This window comes from Martes martes (assembly GCF_963455335.1).
Source record: "Martes martes genome assembly, chromosome: 15".
Lineage (NCBI taxonomy): Eukaryota > Metazoa > Chordata > Mammalia > Carnivora > Mustelidae > Martes > Martes martes.
Genome location: NC_137903.1, coordinates 28,515,385 through 28,539,395, shown reverse-complemented (window position 1 = coordinate 28,539,395; position 24,011 = coordinate 28,515,385). Strand labels below are relative to the sequence as shown.

Here is a 24,011-nt window from a genome sequence, read left to right as displayed (position 1 = left end):
TATTTGAGAAGCACAGAACGTGTTTTTTCCCAAGTTCATGGCTGGGGAGGAAATTTGCCTGTAATGACTCGTACTTGGAGTCTTCCCCTATATCTGCTGTAGATGACGCTCAGTGAGGCTTTGGGCTTAGACTTGAAGTTGATGCTGGAACGAGATGAGGCTTTGGGGTGATTGGGATGGAATGGATGTATTTTGCATGTGAAAAGGACATGAATTTGGGGGTTCAGGGGAAGAATGCTATAGACTGAATTTTGTGTCCCCCAGCCAAATTTATCTGTTGAAACCCAATTCCCGATGTGATGGCATTAGGAGGAAGGAGCCGATGAAGCCATAAGGGCAAAAGACCTCAAGAATGGAATTGGGGCTTTCATAAAAGAGGCTCCCGGGAGCTCCTTTGTCTCTTCTGCCATGTGAGGACACAGCAGCTAGGTGGCTGCTGTGAACTAGGAAAGCAGGCCCTTACCAGACACCAAATCTGCCAGCGTTATGATCCCAGCCTCCAGAGCAATGAGAAATACGTCTCTGTTGTTTATAAGCCACCAGTCCATGGTATTGTTAGAGCAGCCAGAACAGACTCAGCCAGGGCCGGGACCACACAGCGCGCTGAGCTGGACCCCTCCACTCCAGCCCTCCTGGGCAGAAGTAAACTTTCTAGGTGTGATGTGAAAAGTTCCTCTGGCTGAGTTTCCCTCCCACTCTGGGGTTTTCCAAGCTGGAAGAAGTTCTGAGTACAGCTCTGGGGCCTCGCTGAGCCCCTCAAATAGCAAAGTTCATATAGTTTTCACACCCAGGTATGGGAGTAGGGGCTGCCAGACAGGGCAGGGCAGTGGGACTGGGCGGGTCAAATCATCACTCGGGGCAGTGTGGTTCGGTTAGAATGGATCTAGAAAGTGAGCAGTGCTTAGAAAAACAGGAAAAACCATATTTCCACCTGAACTTCTGCCAATTTGATGGCTCCAGGAAAGCTCCCTCCCAGCCGGGTGGCTAGCTGTACTCTCACAGACACGGGATCCAGACACCAGAGTTCTGTTCTAAGACCTTTATTGACCAGGTGAGAAGTCAGCTTGAACACAGCTCGTGCCTGCAGCCCTTCCGGGTGACTCCTCCGCGTACGATAGTCCTTTCAGTCACTGGGAGCAGCGAGGCCCAGCCCCTCCCCTTCCTCCTGCTGCTCCTCACCTGGGGCCTGGAAGGGATGGGGGGTGATGTGGCCAGAGAAGGGCAGAGTGGCCGGGGCAAGGTCCCGAGTGGGCAGGCAGGTCCTGAGGACCGGGCACATAGGCAAGCAGTGTCCAGATGAAGACTGAGGCCGTGTGTGCCTCCCTCCAACTCTAAGGGTCAAGCAGGAGTGGCAGGAATAGAGCACTGGCCTGGTCTGTGCTGGGACGGGGAAGAGCTGCCACCACAGCCCCGGGACCGGGGTTAGGGGCAGAGCTATTTACCATCAGGTTTGGGCCACTGTTAAATGAAAGTGTGTGTTGGGAGGTGTTTCACTGGGGCCCCTGCCAAACAAGGAACCTGACGCCTGGGGAGGTCAGACCACACCCTGACTTTGGGTCCTCAGACCTGGGCTGTTTTCCTCACCCCGAGGGGGAGGACACCAGGTCCCTACAACCTCAAAGAGAAGAGGCCCAGAGAGGCAAGTGGCCCCTACAGTCCATGGCCCTGTCTGTGTGCCCTCTGCATCCACAGAGACTCCCCAACTGGAACTCCCCAGGCCTATCCTGAGGGACACCAAGAAGCCCACCCTCTTACCCACAAAGGAGAATCTCAGGTCTAATGAACCACCAGCTTCCTCTGCCGCATCTTGGTCCTGCTTCCCTCTCCCCCCGGGGCTACTGCTCCTCTGGGATCCGAGACGTGGGCTCACGGATCTTGGCAGGTTGATGATGGACACTCAGCCTAACAGGCTAAGAACAGAGGACTGTGGGGCAGGGTGTGGGGAGACGGGCCCAGTCCCACCTGCACTAAAACACTGAGGTCTCCTGCTGGTGATGGTGTCACGTCCCAAGCAGAGGGAGCCCTTTAGAGGAGTGGGATCTCAGGCAGACTCCAAACCAAAGGGAGCCGAACACCCAAGTTCAAGTCATTAGTGATGCGTGGCGGGGCTGAGAGAGGGAGGAGGAATCCAGAAGGTCGCCAAGGCTGCTGGGAAGGGAACGGCGATGAGAAGCACGGGAGTGGGCAGTGTGTGGTGGACGGCGGCAGCCTCACTCAGAGTGGACCAAAGCCCCAGCTCCTTGCCCAAAGCCAAAGCCCTTGGGTCCGAAGTTTTTCGCGTAGCATCCTGCGGAGAGAGAAGGGGTGAGGCCCAGCTCCTTCTCCCCCAGGCCTCACCTCCCAGCGCCCTCCCACCGAAGATCCTCCACCCGGGGCACCTGGCCAGGCCTTCGGGGCAGCAAAATCCACTCAGCGCCCGTCACCTCTGTAGCACCCCAATCCCCAATAGTGAGGAGGTCCTTGGCTCCACATTATATCCTTATATCTACTTCCCTGCTGCTGAAATTACAGGAGAAGCCCTATCTGCCATCAAGGCATCCGGCTAGGAGTTAGGAACCCAGGCTCTGGCCCCATCCTGCCCGTATCTGCCCTATGATTCTGGCCAAGGCATCTTTTCCCTCTGGGCTTGTCTCCCCATTTGTAAAGTGAAGAGTCACACTAGAAGCTCTGGCATTGACCCCAAGGTCAGGAATCAGTTTACTTTTAGCAAGGGCATAACTAGTTAGCCCCCTAGCCCCTCAGACTTCTCAACCCTCGCATTAGAGGTGACACCACCCACCTTTGCAGTAAATCTCGCCATCCTTGTCGGCCAGGGTGGTGGACTCGAGGCCTTTGCCGCACTTGGCACACCGGAAGCAGGACTTATGCCAGGACTGTAGCGGGAAGGGAACAGTTAAGGCTGCCACCAGGAAAGAGGGTGTCCCTGACCCCACAGCCCCATTCCCCTTGACGTAAGAACAGTGGAAGGGTTCGAGACACTTCCGAAGTCTGCTCAGCTGGTACTGTGCGAGGACGTGGCCCGGGGGTCAGACAGTGGAGGAAGCAGGCCACGGACCACACACGACCTCATGCCATCTCCAAGCACGTGTTGCTATGGCTGGATGGTTAATGGCACCAGCTCCGCCACAAAGGGCAGGCGAGGGGGTGGCATGGCCACCGCGGTAGCTGTCCCCCTACAGGCCGGCACAGGCCTTCTCCAGACCCATCCCGCCTGTGGATCGGAGGTGTGGGCATGGGCTTCGGACTCGTCCTGGCACGGCTAACTACTACCCACACAGCCTCCACCATTTCCTCCTCCGGGAGACCCCTGTGCCCACCTTGCAGAATGGGCCCGAGACGCGCATATACACGCGTCTTGGGCCCAGGCACGGCAAGGGCTGCTGTAACTGGGATTCGTTCCAGAACTGGGCTCCTTGTTTGCCCGGAAGCCACTCCCTCTCACAGAGTGGTCTGCTGGTATCTCCCTCGCTCGGCAGCTGAGAGGATTAGGCAGCTCTGGCAGGGTAAGGAGCCCGGCAAGTGCCGGGGCCCAGAGAAGGCCCTGAGGCCATCGTGTGGAATATTACTCTGGAAGGAGAAGGGCTCTGTGAAGGGCACTGAACCCAGCAGGGAAAGGTCTGAGGAGTACAGCTTCTCCAGGGGCCACAGAAGGCCCTTTGGGGTTCTAAGAGGAGCCTGGGAGCAACACAGGGCTGAGACCCTGCTGGGGAAGAAGCGGACCCAGGTTTGCCCAGGTTTGTGGGCCCAGGTTTGACAGGAGCCAGCCCAGACACGAAGACTTCTCAGCACCCCGCTCCCATTAGCAACACTGAGCCGGCTAAGCCACTGCTGTATGGCCAGCTCTGCAAAACCAGGAAAGCCAGGGGCAGGCAGCGCGCAGGCCAGACAAAACAAGGCCTTTTAAGGTCAAAGAGACTCCCTCAGCACAGCCCGGGCTGGATAATGAGAAAGGAAGCTGCATCCCCTCAGACTTCCTGGCTGCCCGACCCATGCGCACAGGCTCCTCCTCCCAGGCCTCAGGGACAGCAGGGTCCGGAGAGCTGAGGTGGGGGGGCCCAGATCTCCGTCTCTGTCCCAGTCTTTGCCTCCTCCTCTGTGGAGCAGGAGCTGCTACGCCAGCTCTCCAGGCTGGGGCAGGGCTGAAGCGCACGCGGCCGCCACCCACGCCTCACGGGGCCTTGCCGGGCCTCCACACACCCTGGATCCCTTTGCTCACTCATTCAGCACCCAAAAGCACCTCTGTTCCTCGATATTTCTTTTCTGGCCAAGGCCGAAGAGAGGTGGGAGCTTCTCCCGGCCTTTTCTGCTAGAATACAAAATTCTCTTATCCTCACCCCTCGGGAGTTACAGGCTTAACTTAGACCCTGTCTGGGTAATGGACACAGTGATTCTCAGCTATTTTTATAACTTTCGGATCTCCTAGTGAGACACAATGAGCACAAAAGATACCAACTGCAAAGTAAGATTAATATCTCCTGCTTTCATGTCACTTAATTCATGGCAAGGATCATCATTTTGACCTCACAAGAATTCCCCAAAATACACAATAACAGTAATAATAGCACCAACAGTAACAGCAATGGCAAAGTGTCCTGAGCACACCCCGGGGGGGTTGCCCTGGGGACCCCAGAACAGTCTCTCCTTTCTTCTGCCAAACAGCTTTGTTTGATGGGATGGTCATTTGCTTCACTTTACAGATGCAGATGGAAAGTTTAGAAAGGTTCAGTGATTTGCCCAAAGCCACACAACTAGTAAGTGGCAAAACTAAGGGTTCTCTAGGGTCCAAGGTCTTTTTTTTTCTTTTTTTTTTCCACAGTCATTTGAAGATCTTATGTATTTGAGACAGAGTATAAGCAGGGGGAGGGGCAGAAGGAGAGAGAGAGAGAATCCTAAGCAGACTCCCACTGAGTGCGGGGACGGATGTAGGCTGATCGCATGACCCTTAAACCATGACCTGACCCAAAATCAAGAGTCAGACACCTAACTGACTGAGCCACCCAGGCACCCCTAGGGTCCACGGTCTTAGTCATGGTTCCAGGATTCATGAAGCTATGGAAATGGGTTCTCATTTCCCATTGTACAGCTGTGGATATGGGTTCAAAGAGGTTAAGAGGCCTGAAGCAGAGTTAAGAGTGGTAAGAGCACAGGCTTCCAAGTTAGAGGGACCTGGGCTTGCCTCCTAGCCTAGCCACTGCCTAGCTGGAAGATCTGGGCAAATTAAGTTAATGCCTCTGACACTCGGCTTCCTCACCTGTAAAATGGGGATAATAGTACCTATCACCAACCATGACTGTAAAGACTACAATAAGAGCTTGCTATGGTCTAGATGATCTGGCCTAAGTGTCAATTCCCCGTCCATTGGTCGTGGGCCCCTTCCTCAAGGTGGAGAAGACTTGAAAGCCGTGACCCAAAACCAGAAGAGCTGCAGACAGGTTCCTGGCCCAGCTGTTCCCGATGCTTGCTATGTGACTTTGGCCGAGTCACTCCTCCATCTGGGTCTCTCTGGCCACAGACTGAGGATGCTCCTTCTGTGATTCTCTGACCGCTAATCTGGGACTGCCATTTCTCCTGCTTCTTCCCCACTGCAGCCTCTCTGGGAGGCAGCGTTTCACCGGGATGGGGGCTCGCTACTGTGATTCTTACTGTGCTCTAGGGCTGGGGGTCCCCAGGGGAAAGGCATACTTGGCAGTCACAAATAGTTTGCAAAAGCTTCCTGGGAGGCTCTGATCTGCCCTAAATCTTAAAAAACCTCTGCCCTGGGGGTACATGGATGGGTTTCCCACAGACCAGGTCTTACAATATGGAATGTATATGGATTTTCCAGTGGTTCTCAACATTTGGGGGATCACTAATCCTTTTGAAAATCTGATGGAAACTGTGGATCTTCTTCCCAGAAAGAGACATGTTCCCACAAAATTTTGTGGCTCCTTTGAAACCCAACAGATTGATCTTTACAACTCCTTATAAATTGCACATATGCATTTAATAATCAGTTTCATCAATGGCAGGCCTGTTATCCTCATGAAAAAGAATGTTGACCAAGCCACCTGTCCCCGGAGCCCATGTGTGACTTCTTCAGTCCTTGCAGACTGGAAGGCATAGGGACGAGCAGCCACGGGGACAAGGAAGGGACTCCTTCCCTAGAAGGGAGGGAGTTAAAGCCCAGCACTCAGGCTCCCTTGATCAGATCCAGGGTCCAACATACAAAGTCTTAGAACCCACATTTCAAGAAGGTGTCTCCCCAGCCCCTCTCCCCCCAGCCCATCTCCCCAGAAGCCACCTTACCTTCCCGGCACCGATCACCTTCTCAGCCGCATAGACTGCCTGGCTGCATCGAGGGCACCTCTCAGAGCTGCCAATCTTCTGCGCAAACTTGGAGGCATTGGGGTTGGTGGTGGGCCTGTGGCCAGGGGCCCTGCATGGGCAACGACATGCGGTGAGACGACTTTCATGGAGGGGGTCGAGTGGGGCTGGCCCCGTGTGGGCACAACACCGCCTTCATCTCATGCCCACTAGGGGGCGACTCTCCCAGCCAGAGCCTCCAGGGTCCTCTCCCATTTTACAGATGGACAGACCCAGGCTCAGCAACATGCTGATTTCCCTGAAGCAATCTGCTGCCTCCCGCCACGGAGTTAAAACACGGGCATCAGTGAGCAGCTCATTTGCTAAGAATTGCCCTCCTCTGTTCCCCATTCCTGCAGCCTGCCTGTTAGATTCTTTCCAGGAGAAATCTGCTGACAAATCATTCCCTCTGGGGCAATGACCTTGGCTAAAATGTGCTCACTCATCTGTCATTTCTGCCCATTCTCCCCAAGGTCAAGATGCTGGCCAGGCAGACTGCCAACAGCCACTCTTTCAACAGGTCAGAGGTCAGTGAGTACCAGTGAAACCCTGCTGTATTTCCAAGGAAGGAAGATGGCTGCCCCGTAGTGCAGGGGTGAGAGATGGCGAGAGAAAGAGGCAGGTGGACCAGTGCTGCTACTGCTGAGCCCGGCTCAGCGCCCATGAGACCCCCAGCCAAGCCACTGAGACTGGGCTGGGGTTTCTCATCTGAGAAAAGAGGACATTGGACCGAGTGATTTTTGGGGCCCCTCTAGGCTCTAACCCCTATGAAAGCATAGGCTGCACTCTCCACACGGGGAGGAACCTCACCTGTTTTATTCCCCAGTGGACCCTCAGCTCCTCTCGTTGGCCCGACACCCAGTGGGCCACTGTAGGACTTCCCTAGAAATCAATGGCTTTCTGAGCCTCTCACGGCTGAACCAAAAGTGGTTGCAAATGTGTGTGACACTGGGGTGGGAGGACAGACCTCAAGGAAGGGGGCGGTGAGAGTCTGTACTCACTCCTCATGCTTGATGCCCAGAGACTCCCCTTTGTCGGTGCTCAGCGTGCCTGCACCCTGCCCATAGCCGTAGCCTTTGGGGCCGTACTTCTTGCCGTAACAAGACTTGCAGTAGATCTCCTCGCCGTGCACGGCCACAGTGGTGCTGTCCAGATTCTTCTTGCAGACCACTGGGGAGGGAAGGGAGGACGGTGAGCTGACATCGGGGCGAGCTGCTTGCCCCCCAAACGCCCCGCGGCTGAAACTCTCCAGACCCCAATCTTCCAGGAGCAGCGTGGAAATGGAAGTCGGATGGCCAAGGAGCTGGGAAGAGGGAGGGAGGGGGTTTGCGTGGCCCCATTCTAGGAATGCCGGCCGAGCCACCTCTCACAAGAGCCCACACATGCCTTCCTCCGTCCCCTCCACCCTCACACCTCGCCAGGCTGTAGTGCACCCCACAGTTCATCTGAGGCGACAGCCTAGCTGATCCTAAGCCACAGGAACCCTGCTGAGGCCTTTGGCTCTGCTCAACAGAGACCATGTGCCCAATAGGAGAGAAGAAAAAACAAAGGAAAGAAGAAGGGCCGGGATTTCCTGCCTCCAACAATGGAATCCTGAAGAAACAATCCCTGTGTGCCGGTGGGGGGGCGGGGGTGGTGCAGGACTGACCGGGGTGGGGCTGCAGGTGAAGCATGCACCCAGAGGAAAAGAAAAGTTGCATATTTATCAAGTACCCAGCACGATGGGCCTTGAAATGAGATGCAGGTCATGCTAATTACACCAAGATCTGGAGGCTCTGATCTCAGAACCAGCTTGCCATAGGAAGAACCGAGACTCCTGGGGTATGAGCAACTAGGAGGGGATGAGCTTCGGAAAGCCTGTGAGTCCCATATACCTTCCTGGGCTTGTCCCGGGGCCTGTGCCCAGCCATCCAGAGTGAAATGGTTTGGAGCCTGGGGTCACGTGCAGTGAGACTGCTCAGAATCAAATCTCAACTCTTTCTTTCCAGCTATGTGACTTTTGTGTGATGGTCAAGTTATTTTGCCTTTCTAGCCTCCACATCTCCATTTGGTTCTTTTTGTTTTTTTTGTTTTGTTTTTAAATTTTTTTTTTTTTAAGCAATCTCTACACCCCAGCATGGGGCTCAAACTCACAACCCCAAGATCAAGCATTGCATGCTCTACCAACTGAGCCAGCCAGGCGCCCCTCAGTGTCTCCTTTTGTAAATGCAGACAATAATATCTACCTCAAAAGGCGGTTGGGAGAACTAAATAAGATCTTACACGTAAAGTCCTTAGCACAATATCCTGTACACAGTAGATGCGTAATAAATGTTGGCCACTCTTATCAGCATTATGTAAAGTTAGTATCTCGAGGACACAAGGAAGGAGGAAGAACAGGCCCAGGCCTCAAAAGATCATATGCTCCCAGCCCCCACCTACTTCTCTCGAGACCCCTCCTCACTCTACCTGCTTATGTCTTATCCTACAATCCCAATTTGGTTCTATGATATTCTTTCCATATGGAGATTGGGTGTGCCCAACTGGACCACATCCTCAAACATGTCCTTCTAAAGAGGGACCCCTCGAGAAACCACTAGAGAAGCCACGCCTCACACCTCCCCCTGGGAAGGCTCTCAGCTGAGCTCCTTGCAACTAGCCATCCTCTTGCCTTTAATGGGTCGGGCCCTCTGCCAGCTCCTCTCTCACCCTGAGCCCCAGGTTGCACACTTCAGACTAAATAAGGACCCTCTAGTCCTGCCCTTAAGATCCTCACCTCATTCCAGTGTTCTGGGCAGCCCAAATATGGAACTTCCCACCACCTCCCCTGGGGCTTGGCTCCCGGGAAGGAGGGAGAGGGAACAACAAGCCAAGGGCTCCAACATTCCCTTCTAGGGCGGGAAGTCAGGAGTTGGCCTGGAATTGCTTCCCGTAAGACCCAAGTTGAACTGGAAATTCCAAAACCAGAGGGAAGGCAGAAAGCAGTGACAAGAGGAGTTGGGGAAACAGAGGTCTCTTCTGGAGACCCAGGAGCTTGGCCCAGAAGAGACAGCAGGGCCTACAAGTCATTAACCTCCAGATGGCTCCTGGCAGTGCCAACCGAGCCCTGACTTCCAGATCCTATGTCCAGACCACCCTGTCAGTTTCTGGCCTCCCCCAGGCCCTCCTGCCCACCACGGCCCCCCTTCAACACCTTCCCCAGGCCCCCCACCCTTCCACCTCCGTCCAGGCAATGTAGTCTGGTCACCTGGAGGTTCTACCGAAGACCCGACTGAGGGGAATTTTGAATGAAGTCCTAAATAAACTTCTACCAAATAACGTTAAGATTAAAAAAAGAAAAAAGTCTTAGGTATGGTTAGTTATGCATTTGTTGGACAAATGTCCCTCCAGACGCCACAGGCTTGGTGAGGCCTTCTGATGCTATTTTGAAATATGGGCAAGAGGCAGTCCCAGGTGAGAGGTCAGAGCCCCCTCACCCCATCCCAAAACAGAGAGGGATTCCTCTGGAAGGAAAAGCAAGCCCCACAAAAAAGTTCAAGCTCATGTAATTGGGCCAGGTCAGAACCAAGCCTGATTCCCAGACCTGGTTGTTTGCTGCCGGTCAAGGTCCCTTTCAGGTAGGCCAAGCCTGTGGGACAAAGAGGGTGAAAAACTGACAGCAAACTTGAGCCTGTGGGTGAGGAGATGCTGGTGTCAGACGGTGTACAGGGCTTCTCGGAGCTTCCCCTGCACTCTGAGGTTCTGGAAAACAGTGCATCTACCTTTCCATGGGGCTGGTTGCTCAACCCCGACGCAGGGAGCTGGCTGCGGCTCAGAGAAGGGCCTGAAGCCAGGGGGGTCGGCCCCCAGCTGCATAGCTGAGATCTCCTGCCTCCTGGCAGGAGCTGGCTGCCCCTGCTGAGACCTCCGGACTGGACTGCAGGCCCTCTCTGTTCCCGATTCCAGGTCAAAGGCCAAGCCCAGGGCAGAGGACGTTCTCCCTGACTCTGTTACATCATCCCGTCTTCACCTGTCTGTGCCAGGCCCTCAGGAAAGGGAATGTAGGTCCCATGCTGATGAGAAGCCAGAGCCAAGGACCCAAATGGTCAGAGGCCCAGCCAGCAAAGGGACTAGGGCCGGAATGCCGCCCAGGCCCATTCTCTGCGAGCCTTAGGAAGGGAAGAGCCTTCCGAAGAAACTTAGGAAGGAACATCCTTTGATTATCAGGGTCATTCTGAATGTTTTAATTCAAGCTGGACAGTTACCACCCACTCCTCTGAAACAGGGAAAGGATGTTCCTTCCATTCGTAAACAAATCAACAACAGCTGGCTGTGTGCTCAGAGCCTCTGACACCAGGAATCAGCAAGTTGTGGAGACACCAGATTGCTGGGACATGTCTGAGCGCAGACACCCGGGAGCCCTGGCCCGGAGCCCCCAGGGAGACTCGAGACCCTTCCCTATGGCTGTTACTTCCGTAACACCCCCTCCCACCCCAGCCCTGCTCCCCAGCCTGACTTTCCACAAGTGTTTCTAATCCTCCACACCCCCTCACACCCTGCCCCAGGCCTGCTCCCTTCTTCCTACGCCACTCCCTGAATTCCTGCCTTCCCCCAACCACGACCAACCGCCACTCCTCCTCAAGCAGGACTGAGGCCTCTCAGCTGTGGCCCCTTGTAGTGATTAAGCAACATGGGAGAGCAAAGGCAGAAGCCCTATGGACCCCAGCAGCCCGGACCCTCTTCCTAGCCAATGCTGAGCCCTCTGAAAAAATAAACGGCTGGAAAATTCCTAAGTGGAGTTAACTGCCGCTAACAAGAGGCTGCTGTCGGTGGCCTCCTCCGTGGGCTACAGGCCAACAAGGCCCCGCTGGGGCTCACTCGCTCCTGTTCACCAGATGCAGCCCCTGGGTGGCCACTCCGGCCGGCTGCTCAGGGTGCAAGGCCGGGGCGGGGAGGGGGGCCCTGCTGCCCTGTGCTGGGTGGCTCCCCGCTGGGTGGCCCGGCAGCAGGCGGAGCTGTGGGGAACATCCAGGGACCAGGTGACCCTTGGTCCATCTGTTCCTACTCAGGACCACAAATCACCTGGGAACAAAGTGGCCATGGACACTCCCAACTCTGCTTCATGTGACATGGGATAGACGGGACCCCGTTTCCTGGATCTCTCAGATAGGCTAGGAGGCCTCCGTGTCACTGCACCGTGTGGCCTGCAGCTCCCTCGGCAGCTTGCGTGTATCTGTGCGTGTGTGTGTGCGCATATGTGTGCGCACTTGCACGCACGTGTGATCAGGGCGGTGTCTATCATTTATCGAACATTCAGAATTACGTTTTAAGTACTTCGTTTTCCAAGCTTCTTTCTGCTCATTCTCACAACAACCCCATGAGGTGAGTGTTACTAACTCCCCTGTAATCGTGAGAAAACTCAACCAGGGAGAAACCGAGTAACTTGCCCATCAGCACGTAGATCCCCAAACCCGAATTCAGATTCAAAACCTGACCCACTGGATCCAGAAACCCAGGGCTTCACTGAGACATCCCCCTGCCTCCAACTCTGCCCGCCTTCACAGAAAACTCTTCCTCTGACCAGAACCCTCCGCTTTGACCACAGTGCATCCGATCATTTAGAAATGGGGGATGGGATCCTCCTGGAGGCACCACTTCCTGGGGCTCTGAAAACACTGTCCAGGTCAAGGACCCCTGGAACCACCTGACAGCTCCCAGCTGCTTGCTGTCTGTTGACCCATTTCCTACTTGTCTGGGCTTGTGTTTCGAGCCACTCTTGCTCCGGGTTACTGGGGGTGGATGTCAAAACTTTGCTTGCTCATCTTCCTCTTATCCCAGGCTGCCGGAGCAAAATGGGAGGTGAGGGAGGTGACCAGGCTGTCCCAGAGGGCGGAAGAAGGGAGAACCCCGCTCTTTCTCTGGGCTCCGTGTCCCCATAAAGTAGTAGCCTCTGTCACCCTTCAACAAGGGATCATTTGGGTCCAAATTTGGGTAAAACTAGGAACCCAAAGTGGTTTCCTCTTAAATGATGGCATTGTGGCAGGGAGAGAAAGAGAAAGGGGAGTGGAAAGTTTCCCTAAGTAAGTCTGGAAGTTTGGCTCCCAGCCGCCCCGGAGCGGCTGCCACCCCCACCAGCTCTGGCCAGTTCCTCCCCTTAGAAAGCAGCTTCTGAGCGGAACAAAGAGGCCTGTAAGTGTTTCCCGCCCCAGCTGTGCTGCAGCCAAATGTCAAGCTGTTTACATCCCATGGGGCCCATCCCCTGGGGTGTTGACAGGCCCAGCCTGTAGGGGCAGGCCCCTGTCCCCATCCCCACGGCAACAGCAGCTGGGCCGCGGCGCATACTCACTGCACAGGAAGCAGGATTTATGGAAGCTGCTGCCTTCGCACTGAACCTCTTCGGCAAAGTAAACCGTCTTCTGGCACACCCCACATTTCTTGCCTCCTCCCCAGTTCGGCATCCTGAAACTGGACCCAGACATGGGAATTAGTTTTCTAGGGAGCTGGAGACCCAGACTGCCCGTGCCGGAAGAGCCACAGGCAGACCGAGGATGGCAAGAGGGGAGGCAGAGCACCTGTGGGGTCCCCCCCACCCCGACCCTGGCAAGGCACTTCCTCCTGAGGGCTCTCTACATCCTTCTCCCACTGCCACTTGGGGGGCTTCCCGCCAGTGCTGACAACAGACAGTCACTGAGCCACTGCTGTGTTTCCAACCCAGGGCGGGGAACTCTTGATGGTATAAACAAGCATAAGATACCGGCTCTTCAAAGGACTCTGTGAAAGCAAGACATGGAACCCTCCACTACACGTATCAACAGGGACGGATCTCACGGAGGCTCGTTGGAGCCAAAGGAGCAGATGCACTAGAATTCACAAAACACAGATGGTTTGTGGCAGGTTCACAGACAAAATTCTCATTGTCAAGGGATGAACCCATGGGGGAGAAGTTATGAAGAAAAAGTAAGGGAAGATGATCACAAACTATTCTCTTACACTTGTTACCTGTAAGACAGGGAAAGGCCCACCGCTGTGGGGGTGGGGGGGGGGCAGAGAGGGTCTCCAGAGGGGCTGCTAAGGCGCTGACTTTATTTAACTTGGGTGGTTGTCCCATGGGGGCTCACTTTGCAATTATCCTTTGAACCATACATGAAGATATTATATACTCCTTTATATGTAAGAAAAAGCTCACCAATAAAACCAGAAATTTTTTTAAGCAGGAGGGTGGGTAGGCACACAGGGCACAGTTCTCGAGCCTTAGAGCCCAATAGAAGCAGGCATTAGAGGATGCCTGGGTGGCTCAGTTGGTTGAGCTGCTGCCTTTGGCTCAGGTCATGATCTCAGGGTCTTGGTACGAGTCCCACATCAGGCTTCCTGCTCAGAAGGGAGTCTGCTTCTCCTTCTCTCTCCATCTGCCCCCTCCCCACTGCTCATTCTCTCTCTCAAATAAATAGATAAGATCCAAAAAAAAAAAAATCAGGAGTGCCGGGGGCACTGCAAAATCAGATTGACCAGTACCACCCTAGACCTCAGAGAAGTACAGGAATCTAGATTTTTTTTTTTAAGATTTTATTTATTTCATTTGACAGAAAGAGCACAAGTAGGGGGAGTAGCAGGCAGAGATAGAAGGAGAAGCAGACTCCCTGCTGAGCAGGGATCTGAGGGCCTCAATCCCAGGATCCTGGGCTCATGACCTGAGCCAAAGGCAGATGCTTAACCGACTGAGCGACCCAGGTGCCCCAGGAGTCTGGACTTTCAATAAGCACCCCAGGTGAGTCCAAAGCAGCTATGCTGAGGATAACTTTGAGATGCTCTAGGTATTGGTTCTGAGTTGAGGTCCTGATACCAGTCAGGCTGAGTCCAATTCTGAACCCCACACGCTGGCTCTGTGTACCTTGCACAGGTAGCTGGTCCTTCTGAACCTTGATTTCTGCATCTGTAAAACCAGGATAAAAGCAATAGCTACTTCACAGATTCTTTCTGGGGATGAAATGAGGTCTGGCATGTCAAAGGCATGGTACAGTGCCTGGCCTATAGTTAGTGTTTGCTAATTATTTTTTTTTAAGATTTTATTTATGTATTTATTAAAGATTTTATTTATTTATTTAAGAAAGAGAGAGCACTTGTTGGGGGATGGGAAGAGGCAGAGGGATAAACAGACTTCCCGCTGAGCGGGCAGCCTGACTCGGGGCTCCATGGGATCATGGGATCCTGGAATCATGACCTGAGCCGAAGGCAGACGCTTAACAACGGAGCCACCCAGGCGCCCTTATGAATTGCTATTAACACAGGAGCCAAAGAATGCAGGAGAGGCCATGCTCCAGGTTGGTCCTGATGGGCCAGAGAGTGGCGCATGGAACTGGGAGAGCAGAGACACCCCCCCGCCCCCCGCTGATGGGGTCAGCGTCTCTCCTTCTGTTTCACTCATCCATTCAACAGACATGTGACTGAAGGAGGAAGATGACAGAAGTTCACGGAGGGCGGGGTCCCGAGCAAGGTACAGGCGCCACAGGTGCAGGACGGGGGGATGAAGTAGCCCAGATGGGGCGAGTTTAGAATGACGCGGGGTGCTAGGAAGGAAGGGGGACGGTGCCAGAGTTGGCTGTTGCCTCAGGACACAAAGGAGCCTATGGAGAAAACTCACCAGTTGTTTGTATCAGGAAATGTTGAAAACAGGGCTACGTTATCCAGAGCCCACCCTCCTGGTAGTAGCAGCTAGAATCAATGTCAAGGACAGAAGGAGACATGGTTTTCACTGCTGGAGAGCATCCCATCTGATCGTGGACACAGGCCTCAGCTCAAGGTCTAGCTCGTGTTCACGATGGAGTCTGCACACCCCACACAGCACCCGGGACAGGTGTTCCTACAGGTGTCCAGGGAGTAGCTGAGGAATGAGGGAAGGGCGCTCTGATACTGAAAGCCCCAGTCATGGCCAAGTTCCCTATGCAGGGCATCTTCGCAGGGGCTGGGACCCAGCAGAGGCGCTCAGTCACTGTGTGCAGGCTGACAAGCAAGGAAAGTGGCGTTGGGGGTGCTGGCTCGTCACGGTCACTGGAGCTTGAATAGCACAACGATCACAGGGATTTTCAGCAAGGTTTTGTCAGGCATGTTTTCATGCTTCGTCCTCCCATATCTGAAATGCTGGGGCTCCCTTGGGTCCCATCCTGGCCCCCCTTCTGTCAAGAACCTCCATACCCCTCTGGCCTTGGCCTCTCCCCTGAGCCCAGGTTCACACATCTAATCTCAGGTGAGCATCTCCACTGGGATGGCGCACCAGTGCCTCCGTTTCAACATGAGGGACCTGAACCCATTGCCTTTCCTCAGACTTGTTCTTTTTCTCGACTTTTCCATTTTTGCTCATGGCACCACAACCATTCTCTCCATCGCAGAGGAATTATTCCATTCCTGAGAATGTCGATGGGCTCTTCCCCCTCCCATAGCTGCAACCCACTGTGTGTTTCCCTTTACCCACTCACCCCCAAAACCAGTGCTGAGCCCCTGAGACTCTCCTCTCCATTCTTCTTCCCACCACCCTAACCCAGACTTCACCTCTCCCTCGTGCAGCCCCTTGAAGAGGACACCACACCATACACACCCGCTCCTTGGCAACTACCCTGATTTTCGGCCATGGCACCTGGCTGGGACCTAACCTAAGCCACCAAGGTTATTGGCTCAAAGATGGGCCAGCTATCCATTTCAGACCAATAAAATAGGAGAAGGCAGTTCTGGGGAGCTCTGGAAGAAAAAGCATCCCATTCTTTTGAGAGAACTTCCTGGAAGCATGTCCCTCTTCCCCCAGTGAGGAGAGAGCTCTGAGGTTGTCTTCCCCAGAGAGACGGGCAGTCCTGGGATGAAGCTGACAGCAGGGAAGACAGAGCTGAGAGACAAAAGAAACTGAGTCTGCAATGCCACCATTAAGCCACCAAAGTCCGCCAAACCTAAAGGTCAGTCTATCTCTGAATTTTCCAGTTAAACAAACCAACAAATTCCCTCTACGTTTTGAGCCCATTACTTTACAGCCGAATGCATCCCTAGAGAGACAGCAATTATGGTCGTGTTGCTTCTGGAAACTCCTTCCTATTCCATACCCAGGCAGCCGCCAGATCTTTTCTGTGGAGGGCTCCCCCGCTCAAAAACCGTCAGTGACTCCCTGCTGCCCGAGAATAATCACACCCCTTACCCTGAGACTCTCCCCTGCACAGTCTCCACTTCCTTTTCTGCGACTCTTGTCACCACACCTCACCCATTATCGGGGTGGGTGACTGAACCGCTATGTTTGCCCCCAGAATGCCTGGCAGGGGCTGTGAGCAGGTGGAGGGCTGAGACTGGGGTCCACTGTTCTCTCCCACACAGGTCTTCATGGGCCACGGACCACTGTGTAAGGTCACTTTCCCCTTCTGCAGGTTCTGCACCGACCACAGCCCTTCAGGCTTATGTGCATCACTGATGCAGCCCGAAGGTAGGCTTTCTCTGACAGCACGTGACTTCTCTCTGCCTTCCTCAGATAACCCCCACAGGGCCTGAGCTCCCAGATCCTGGAGGACAGTCGCCAGCCCCAGCCTCTGATGCCCCACCATTCAGTCCCTCACTCCACTCCGCCCCGAGGATGCCAGGGGCCAGCTGCCCTGTCGAGCAAGAGCTCAGGGCTGCCAAACCCTAGGATGTGTGGGGCGGTTTGGTGAGAAGAGCCCTGTGTATTGCTGTCTGCCGCAGGGTCAACCCTTCCCCCCTTCGTGCAGCAGGAACCCCAGTTCTACTCAGGCAGCCACCCTCCACTGAGTGACCCTGGGGACACATTCCCATGCCCAGCCCTAGGGGCCCACCATGGCCATCCCATTCCCCTGCAGGGGTGGCTTCAAGGACAGACTGTGACGTGTGAGGGGAGCTCTGTTTGGGAAGCTTCTGGAAAAACAGGTGTGTCCATCTGGAGCCACAGAGGTTCCCTTCTGCCTCAGAGGAGATGACTAGGCAACACCCCCGGGACACCCACAGCGAGGGCTCCCCAAACGACAGGCTACCGCCGACTGCGTGCCTGCTAATCACCAGGTTAGGTCTACAATCCCTTCCTTCCCACCTGGAGATGGGGAATACACGCCCAACCTACAGATAAGGAAAACAAGGCTCAAAGAACGGAACTGGATTTCTATGTGGGTTTAGCCCCTTCTGGGCCCTCTGTCACCCTAACTGTCAGGCTGTCGCCCCATCCTATGTAAGAGCAGCTGCCCACAGTAGGCACATGGTACACCGATGCTTGGCTCTCTCCTCCCTTGCCAACCCCCTGGGCTAGCAGGGGCCACACTCCATGCCCCTAGGAATACCCCTAGGGGAGGAAAGTTCCCCTAACCATGTGGTTGGGAGCCAGTCCCAAGCAGTGTTTTGTTCCCAGATACAAAGCCTTCTCCCTCTGGGGGAGACCCAGAGCTCCATACAGGCCTCTCCTTGTTCTCCCTGGCTCCATGTCAGGGGCCCACATCCAGCAGGGCCCCAGGGAATCAGGAACATGGGCGGAGAATGGGTGAAACCCAAGGACCAGCCAGTGAGGACAATCTGCCTGGGATGCCTCTGGGCTGCCCCATTCCTTCGAGCCTGGCCATGATGTTGGGGGAGGGGGGTGTCTCCTCTCAGGAGCCCGCTGAAGGGACAAGGACTCCAGCACCTTGGGGAAAAAAACAACAACAATGACTGTTCATTGTCTGGAAGGGCCCCAGGCTCCCCCTGTGTGTGGGCTCTCCATTCCCTCTGCCCCCAGGAGGACCCCCCCCAGGGGACCCGCCTGCAGGGAAGAGTCTCAGCTGGAGGGAGCCCTAGCCACCTCCTTCCCTACAAGGGGCAGGGGCTTCCTCTCAAGGTCTGGCTTCCGAGGCCCTGTGGGAGACTCTGAGGAGGAAAGTTCCCCAGGTCTGAGTTCAGGTGGGAGAGTTCAGGTGAGGAAAGTGGGTCTGGACTCATCCATTCCTGGATGAATGATGACCTTGAGCAACATCCTTTCCTCTCTGAGCTTCAATTTTCTAGTCTCTAAGTTGGCCCATACACTGGCTCCCTAAGACCGCCACTCTGAGGAGGCAATGAGAGGGTGCGGAAGTGATAGCACAGGGCCAGGCGCACCGCTGACAGGGCTGACCCCGGTAAGCTTCACACCAGCTGTGGGGCCAGATGTCGGCCGTCCTTCCCAGCTAGTCCACATCTGGAAGCAGCAAGGCTGGCACAATAACAAGCCAAATAGGGACCACGAATTCCTGACTCATCTGTCAGCCCCGTGAACAAGACGAGTGACTTGCCCTTCTTTGGGATTTAGTTCCCCCCTGGCGACTTGAGATGCAAGCAGAGGCTTGTGTCTTTAACACCAAGCTCTTGTGTGTATTGTTCTTGGTGGTGGAGGAGCGTTGCTATCCTCTGTAATCACATCATCCACCTGGTGGGTTTCAGAGACTCCCGTTCCCACGGGCCATTGCTGTCTGTGTTCTGGTTTGACCTACTTCGCCGTGTTGCTGATCTCAAGAGAGAAGAGGGCTTGAGTTTTCTGCTGAATGGCTAGAAACAGCTGGTCAGCTATTCACCTCAAATGTCAGGACCCTGGGTGCCTCAGTCAGGTAAGCATTGGACTCTTGGTTTCGGCTCAGGTCATGGTCTCAGTGTCGTGAGATTGAGCCCCGCAAGAATCTGCTTGAGAGTCCATCCCTCTCCCTCCCCACCCACTAAAATTAATTAATTAATTAGTTAATTAATTAATGAAATCTTTTTTTAAAAAGTCAGGATCCTTAGGGTTGGCTGGAAGGATTGGCTTCTTCTGATAAGCTGTCCACACCTTCCTATCTAGCTGTCCCATTAAGAACTATATTCAGATCCTTAGTCTTGAGAAGAGGGATTCAAGATGGCGGCTCACATAGCAGGAGAGAAAGGCACAGGCCCTCCTGTTCACAAATGTCATGAAAGTCGGGACAAGGTGATGGGTACAGTGTGGTCATGTTTCAAGTCCAAGGAGCCATTTCAGAGATGCATAATCCTTCACCACTGGCCACAAGTGCCTGAAGGATCCTCCTCAAACCACTGATTTGACAAACCCTTCCATGTCTTTATTTCTCCAGTGGAAAAATCCCATCTCTCCCATTCCCAAATCTCTTATTCCCTAGGGTCAAAAAGCGACTTCTGGGCACAGGGCTCACGTCCCCACCCACTTGGTCTGGTAGAGACCCGCCAGGTGTTTGTCTAGTTAGAAATGCACGGCTCACATTACCTGAACTGTGTGGTACTTGGCCAGGCACACAGGAGAGCTGTGATCCCATCCAACCCCGCCGCCCAGCCTCTTCCTCCACACCCCCACATCAAGAGAGGAGCCAAGGAGGCAGAGGGAAGGAGGGGCTCCCTGCTGATCAGGGTTCAGGACCCACACCTTAAAGTGACACCTGAAAACCCAGGAAACAGACTCTCTTGAAAGTAATGGTCACTGGGAGGGGGATGAATGGTCAATAAAGAAATGCCAGTTTATCCCCAGCTTCACACAGCCCACTAGATGATTCCTTCACAATCCTGCCCATGGCTGGCCTCTTAGAGAAGCTAAGTGGCCTCCTTGCGCTATGATCACTCTAGGCCCCATGGTACCCTGGAACTTGACCGTCGCTCCAGCTCAGCCCTCTCTCTGTGGCAGGAATGTTCTTTTTTTTTTTTTTTTTTTTGAGATTTTATTTATTTATTTGAGAGAGAGAGAGAGATCACAAGTAGGCAGAGAGGCAGGCGGGGTGGTGGGGGCGGGGAGCAGACTCCCGGCTGAGCACAGAGCCCAATGTGGGACTCATCCCAGGACCCTGGGATCATGACCTGAGCCAAAGGCAGAGGCTTAACCCACGGAGCCACCCAGGCGCCCCAGCAGGAGTGTTCTTTTTCCACATCTATGTCCATGGCTCTTGCATGATTGTAAGCTGACAAGTACAGTGCTCTGTCTCCTCCTGCTTGTCTCGTAATCCCTTTTACAGCAGAGCTCTCCACCTCTGGGAGCTCGGATCTGAAGGTCAACCAAGCGAGAAGGGAGGGAGGGTCTGCGATTTTTAAAAAAATATTTCAAAACTGTTACAAGAAACCCAATATTATAATAGGTCTCACAAGCTACTCAACAGATCAAGTTTCTTTGGTTTTTTTCTGGAATGATGTCAGTGTCCAGGGGTAACCGCTCGTGGTCCCATGCTAAAGGGTCTGACTGATGTTTCCTGGATTGATTTTTAAAAAGCAAAAACAAATTAGCACTTAGACCTTATACAAACAGGTTGTTTGCAGCTGTCTTCACAGGACGCTCCAACCCCCGCGATCCCTGTATAAAGAACCCCAGGCCGGCACAGTGGAGAGTCAGGGTCTGGTTGCCTGCTCAGGGCTGAGCCTGTGCTCCAGCTGCAAACCTTCTATTCCTTCCTCCTTTGTCACTGCTGAGGAGTCAGACGCTGCCTTCTGGCCCTGGGGAAACCTGGAAATGCCAGAGTCTGGAAATGCTAACTGCCTCCGTATTTACACACTTTACCATACATGGCAATTACTCAATGCCGACGTCAGATGAATTCCTGAGGCGCTGTGTAGGCCAGCCACGTCATTGCCAGAGAAATTCCTGACAACTGGAAACCACAGGCAAAGGCCCTGGTACCCAGCACCCCCTCTCCCCGACCTCCCTACCCCCAGCTAGCTGCTCTGTGTGCGTGTGTGTGCGTGTGTGTGTTTGTGTGCGTGTGTGTGTCTTTTCCTCAAGCAGGCTCTTTTCCAGGCTTCTTTTCTTTCCTGCAAACCTGGCCTGCAAATTGAAGCATGCATCGGACCTGGTGAAAGCATATCCACTAGGATCTGGAACCTAACATCCAGGGATGTCCTCTCCTCCCTGGCCATCCAGCAGAGTGGGAGCCTAGAGGTCACGAGTTGTAACCCTGCCTCCATCCACATTCACAAAGGCAAAGCTATATCTTCCTGAAGTACTTTATAAGCCACGGCAAAGCCCTTTGTAAAGTGTGTATCACAAATGGCAGGTAGTTCCTTACTAACTGATCTAGAAATTGGAAATGTACACGAGCAAAGAAAAGTAACAACACAGTGACTGAACATGGGTTTGGAAGGGGTCTGCCTGTGTTTGAAGGCTGCCTCCACAACTGACCAGACTGTCTTTTCTCCCCCCTCACCTGGTTCTCAGTACTAATCACAGGGAAAAACCATTTGCGAGGCTTAGGAGTGTCCAGCAGGGCCACTCAGCTAAAAGCCTGTATCCACTCTTTTTACTCACCCAGTGTTTGCCCACAATGCTCCCCCTACACTCCCAGGCTGCCATGTGGCTCCAGGGAGCACTGGCGAGCTCCAGAGGCAGATGTTTACGTTCAAAAAGGAAACACCCGGGGCCAGGAAGAGAGGTCCTGGGTCAGACCAGAGGCCAGAGGCTGTGACACCCCTGTTATCCATACTTCATTAGCCTGGTTGCAGAGCTGGAGGGCCTGAGCCCTATCTTCAGCTTCTCCCCTGTATTCCATCCCCCCCAGACCCTCTGTACTGGGCAGTATCCCCTCCCCCTCGGGCGGACCACACCACTGCCTCTGCGGGAGAAACTTCCTTCCTGGTCTAACTGTCCCCACCCCGGATATCCTCCCTGAGGCAAAGGGGTCATTCCCTGGGAAGCGAGGCTGGCTTCAGCAAGGACAGGGTGAGAGCCACTGAGGGCTGAGGACGGTCTCTCTTGCAGGAGGCATCAGGAGGCACCCACCAAGCGAGAGCCAGGGAAGCTCAGCGCCCCTGTCCCCAGATCCCAGGAGAAACCCCCAAGCTGCACTCTGAGATGACTGAGACACCGCCAACACGGGCAGCCTCCTCGGCTTTGGGGAAGGAAGAGGGAGGACAAGAGAGACCACAGTCGTGCTCTGCATTTGCCGCCCATCCCCAAAGCACCATGCCCAAAGGAAACTGAGCACTGAGAAGTTACTTCGCGCACCCAAGGTCACCAGTCTGTTAAGCGGCAGACCCAACTGTCAAGACTGAGCCAGTCTGCCTTCCAAGCAATCTCTCACGGAGATTCCAGCTGCCTCTTCCTGACACGCTTTCTGCAGGAGCCCAGTGGATCTCCTTGGCACCACTGCAGCTGGATCCCAGTGCAGAGCCCTTCCAGGGAGGGAAGGCCCAGCCGGCTCACTCAGCCCCACGGAGCAGGCGGGCGGGTGGCTGGAGCCCAGGCGGCTGGGGAGGGGCCAAGCCCAGGCAACTGTCCCCTGCCTAGACCCGCGAACCGGATAGCTTACAATGGCACAGGGACTCAGAAGCTGCAGGACACTCCCCAGCCTGTGCGAGTGGCTACAGCACCTGCTTCAGAAATCCCTCGTGGAGTAACCTATTGCAACTTGCTTTAAATTTGCCCAACACCAGCTTGTTTCTTGCTCCCCAGCCTTCAAGGACAGAGGCCACAAAACACTGACGGGGTGGGGGAGGCGCATAATTGTCTCCAGCTAACACCAAGACTGGGGGCGGGGACAGGTGAAATGTTGCCGCTTCCATCTGGATCTCGAGGAAGAGGGAAAACGGACACCTGCGCTCAGGGCACAGATGCCCCAGGCTGGACCGTGAAGCCAGATGTTTCCCCATCCCGCCCGCGGGCACGTTCTCCTCCCGAGCAGGAGGATGAGGGAGGGGGTGGCACGGATGCCCTCATCCCCCTGCGGTACAATGAGAGTCAGTGGCGCGCAGAATCGCTGATTGTTCTGCGGCCAGACCTGCAGGCTGTGGGGGAGCCGGGCCACCCCGGGTCAGGCGCACGCAGGAGCCCTTTGTGCCAGGACGCCCCGAGCCGGGAGGTCCCCAGAGCCTCCCGGAAAGGGACGCGCTGCTCTGGTTAAGTGCGACCGTTTGTCCCACTCCCGCAGTCCCGGGACGGCAGCCTGGCCGCACCACTCTTCCTTCTCGCGCCTCTCTGCGCCCCAGCCGAGCCGGGCGGCCGGGGAAGCCGGGGGGTAGTGCGACGGGCCGGGGGCGCCGTGGGGGCGGGGGACGCGCGATCCCGGGGCGCACTCACCTGGCAGCTGGCTGCGCGGCGCGCGGGCGGGAACGCTCTTCGGAAGCGGCGACTGGGTGCGCCCGGCCCGCGCCCCGTTTTGTTCCGCTCGGGGGAAGGCGTGTCCCGGGCCACGCCAACCAGTGGGCTTTGCACACTGCACCACACCAGGGCTGATGTCATGGCGCGAAGCCCCGCGGCGCTGCCCCCGCCAGACCCGGGGCGGCCAGACCCGGGGCGGCCAGACGGCGTGGGCAGGAGACGCCAGCTCTGCCCCTGCGGACCCACTGTGCACCCACGCGGACCCACTGTGCGCCCCTCCGCTGCTGCTGCGGAAGCGCCTGGGGCACGTGCTTGGACCTGTCGGGGGTTTTCCTGTCGGCCAGATGCGGATGTGAGCTGAGAGATCAGACTCCTGGTAAACTTGTGCCTGAGTAAAAGGGTGAGGGCATGGCTTGGGGGTAGGGGTGGAGTCTTACATGCGCATGTGCTGGTGGCAAGGTGTACGAGACACATTCCACTTACTAGCTGAAGCCTTGACTTAGACACCTAGACCTTCTGGGCTTCAGGCTCTGCGTCTGTAAATGGTGTCCAATCCACAGGGATGTTGTAGGGGGTAAAATGAGATCCTACGGAACCTGTAAGCTCTCAGCAGTGACCCACCATATATAACTCCTTCCTCCAACAGCTCTGTCCCCTTAGCTTTCCCACATCTTTCCTA

At 55.0% G+C, this 24,011-nt stretch overlaps 1 protein-coding gene across 2 annotated transcripts; it reads right to left on the bottom strand.

Annotated features, from left to right (window-relative positions):
• Positions 1-1,026: 1,026 nt before the first annotated feature.
• On the bottom strand, positions 1,027-23,623 carry CSRP1 (cysteine and glycine rich protein 1). Of its 2 annotated transcripts, XM_080825178.1 has the most exons (7): positions 23,312-23,395; positions 14,189-14,230; positions 12,647-12,765; positions 7,344-7,512; positions 6,286-6,415; positions 2,780-2,873; positions 1,027-2,287 (listed from the first exon to the last, which is right to left on the bottom strand). In XM_080825178.1, exons 3-7 carry the CDS (start codon positions 12,756-12,758, stop codon positions 2,211-2,213), a joined length of 582 nt encoding a protein of 193 aa, XP_080681304.1. In that variant the 5' UTR covers positions 12,759-12,765; positions 14,189-14,230; positions 23,312-23,395; the 3' UTR covers positions 1,027-2,210. The 2 variants fall into 2 exon arrangements, with proteins under 2 accessions (XP_080681304.1, XP_080681303.1); XM_080825177.1 differs by lacking the exon at positions 14,189-14,230 and having other exon boundaries at positions 23,312-23,623.
• Between the last annotated feature and the right edge of the window lie 388 nt (positions 23,624-24,011).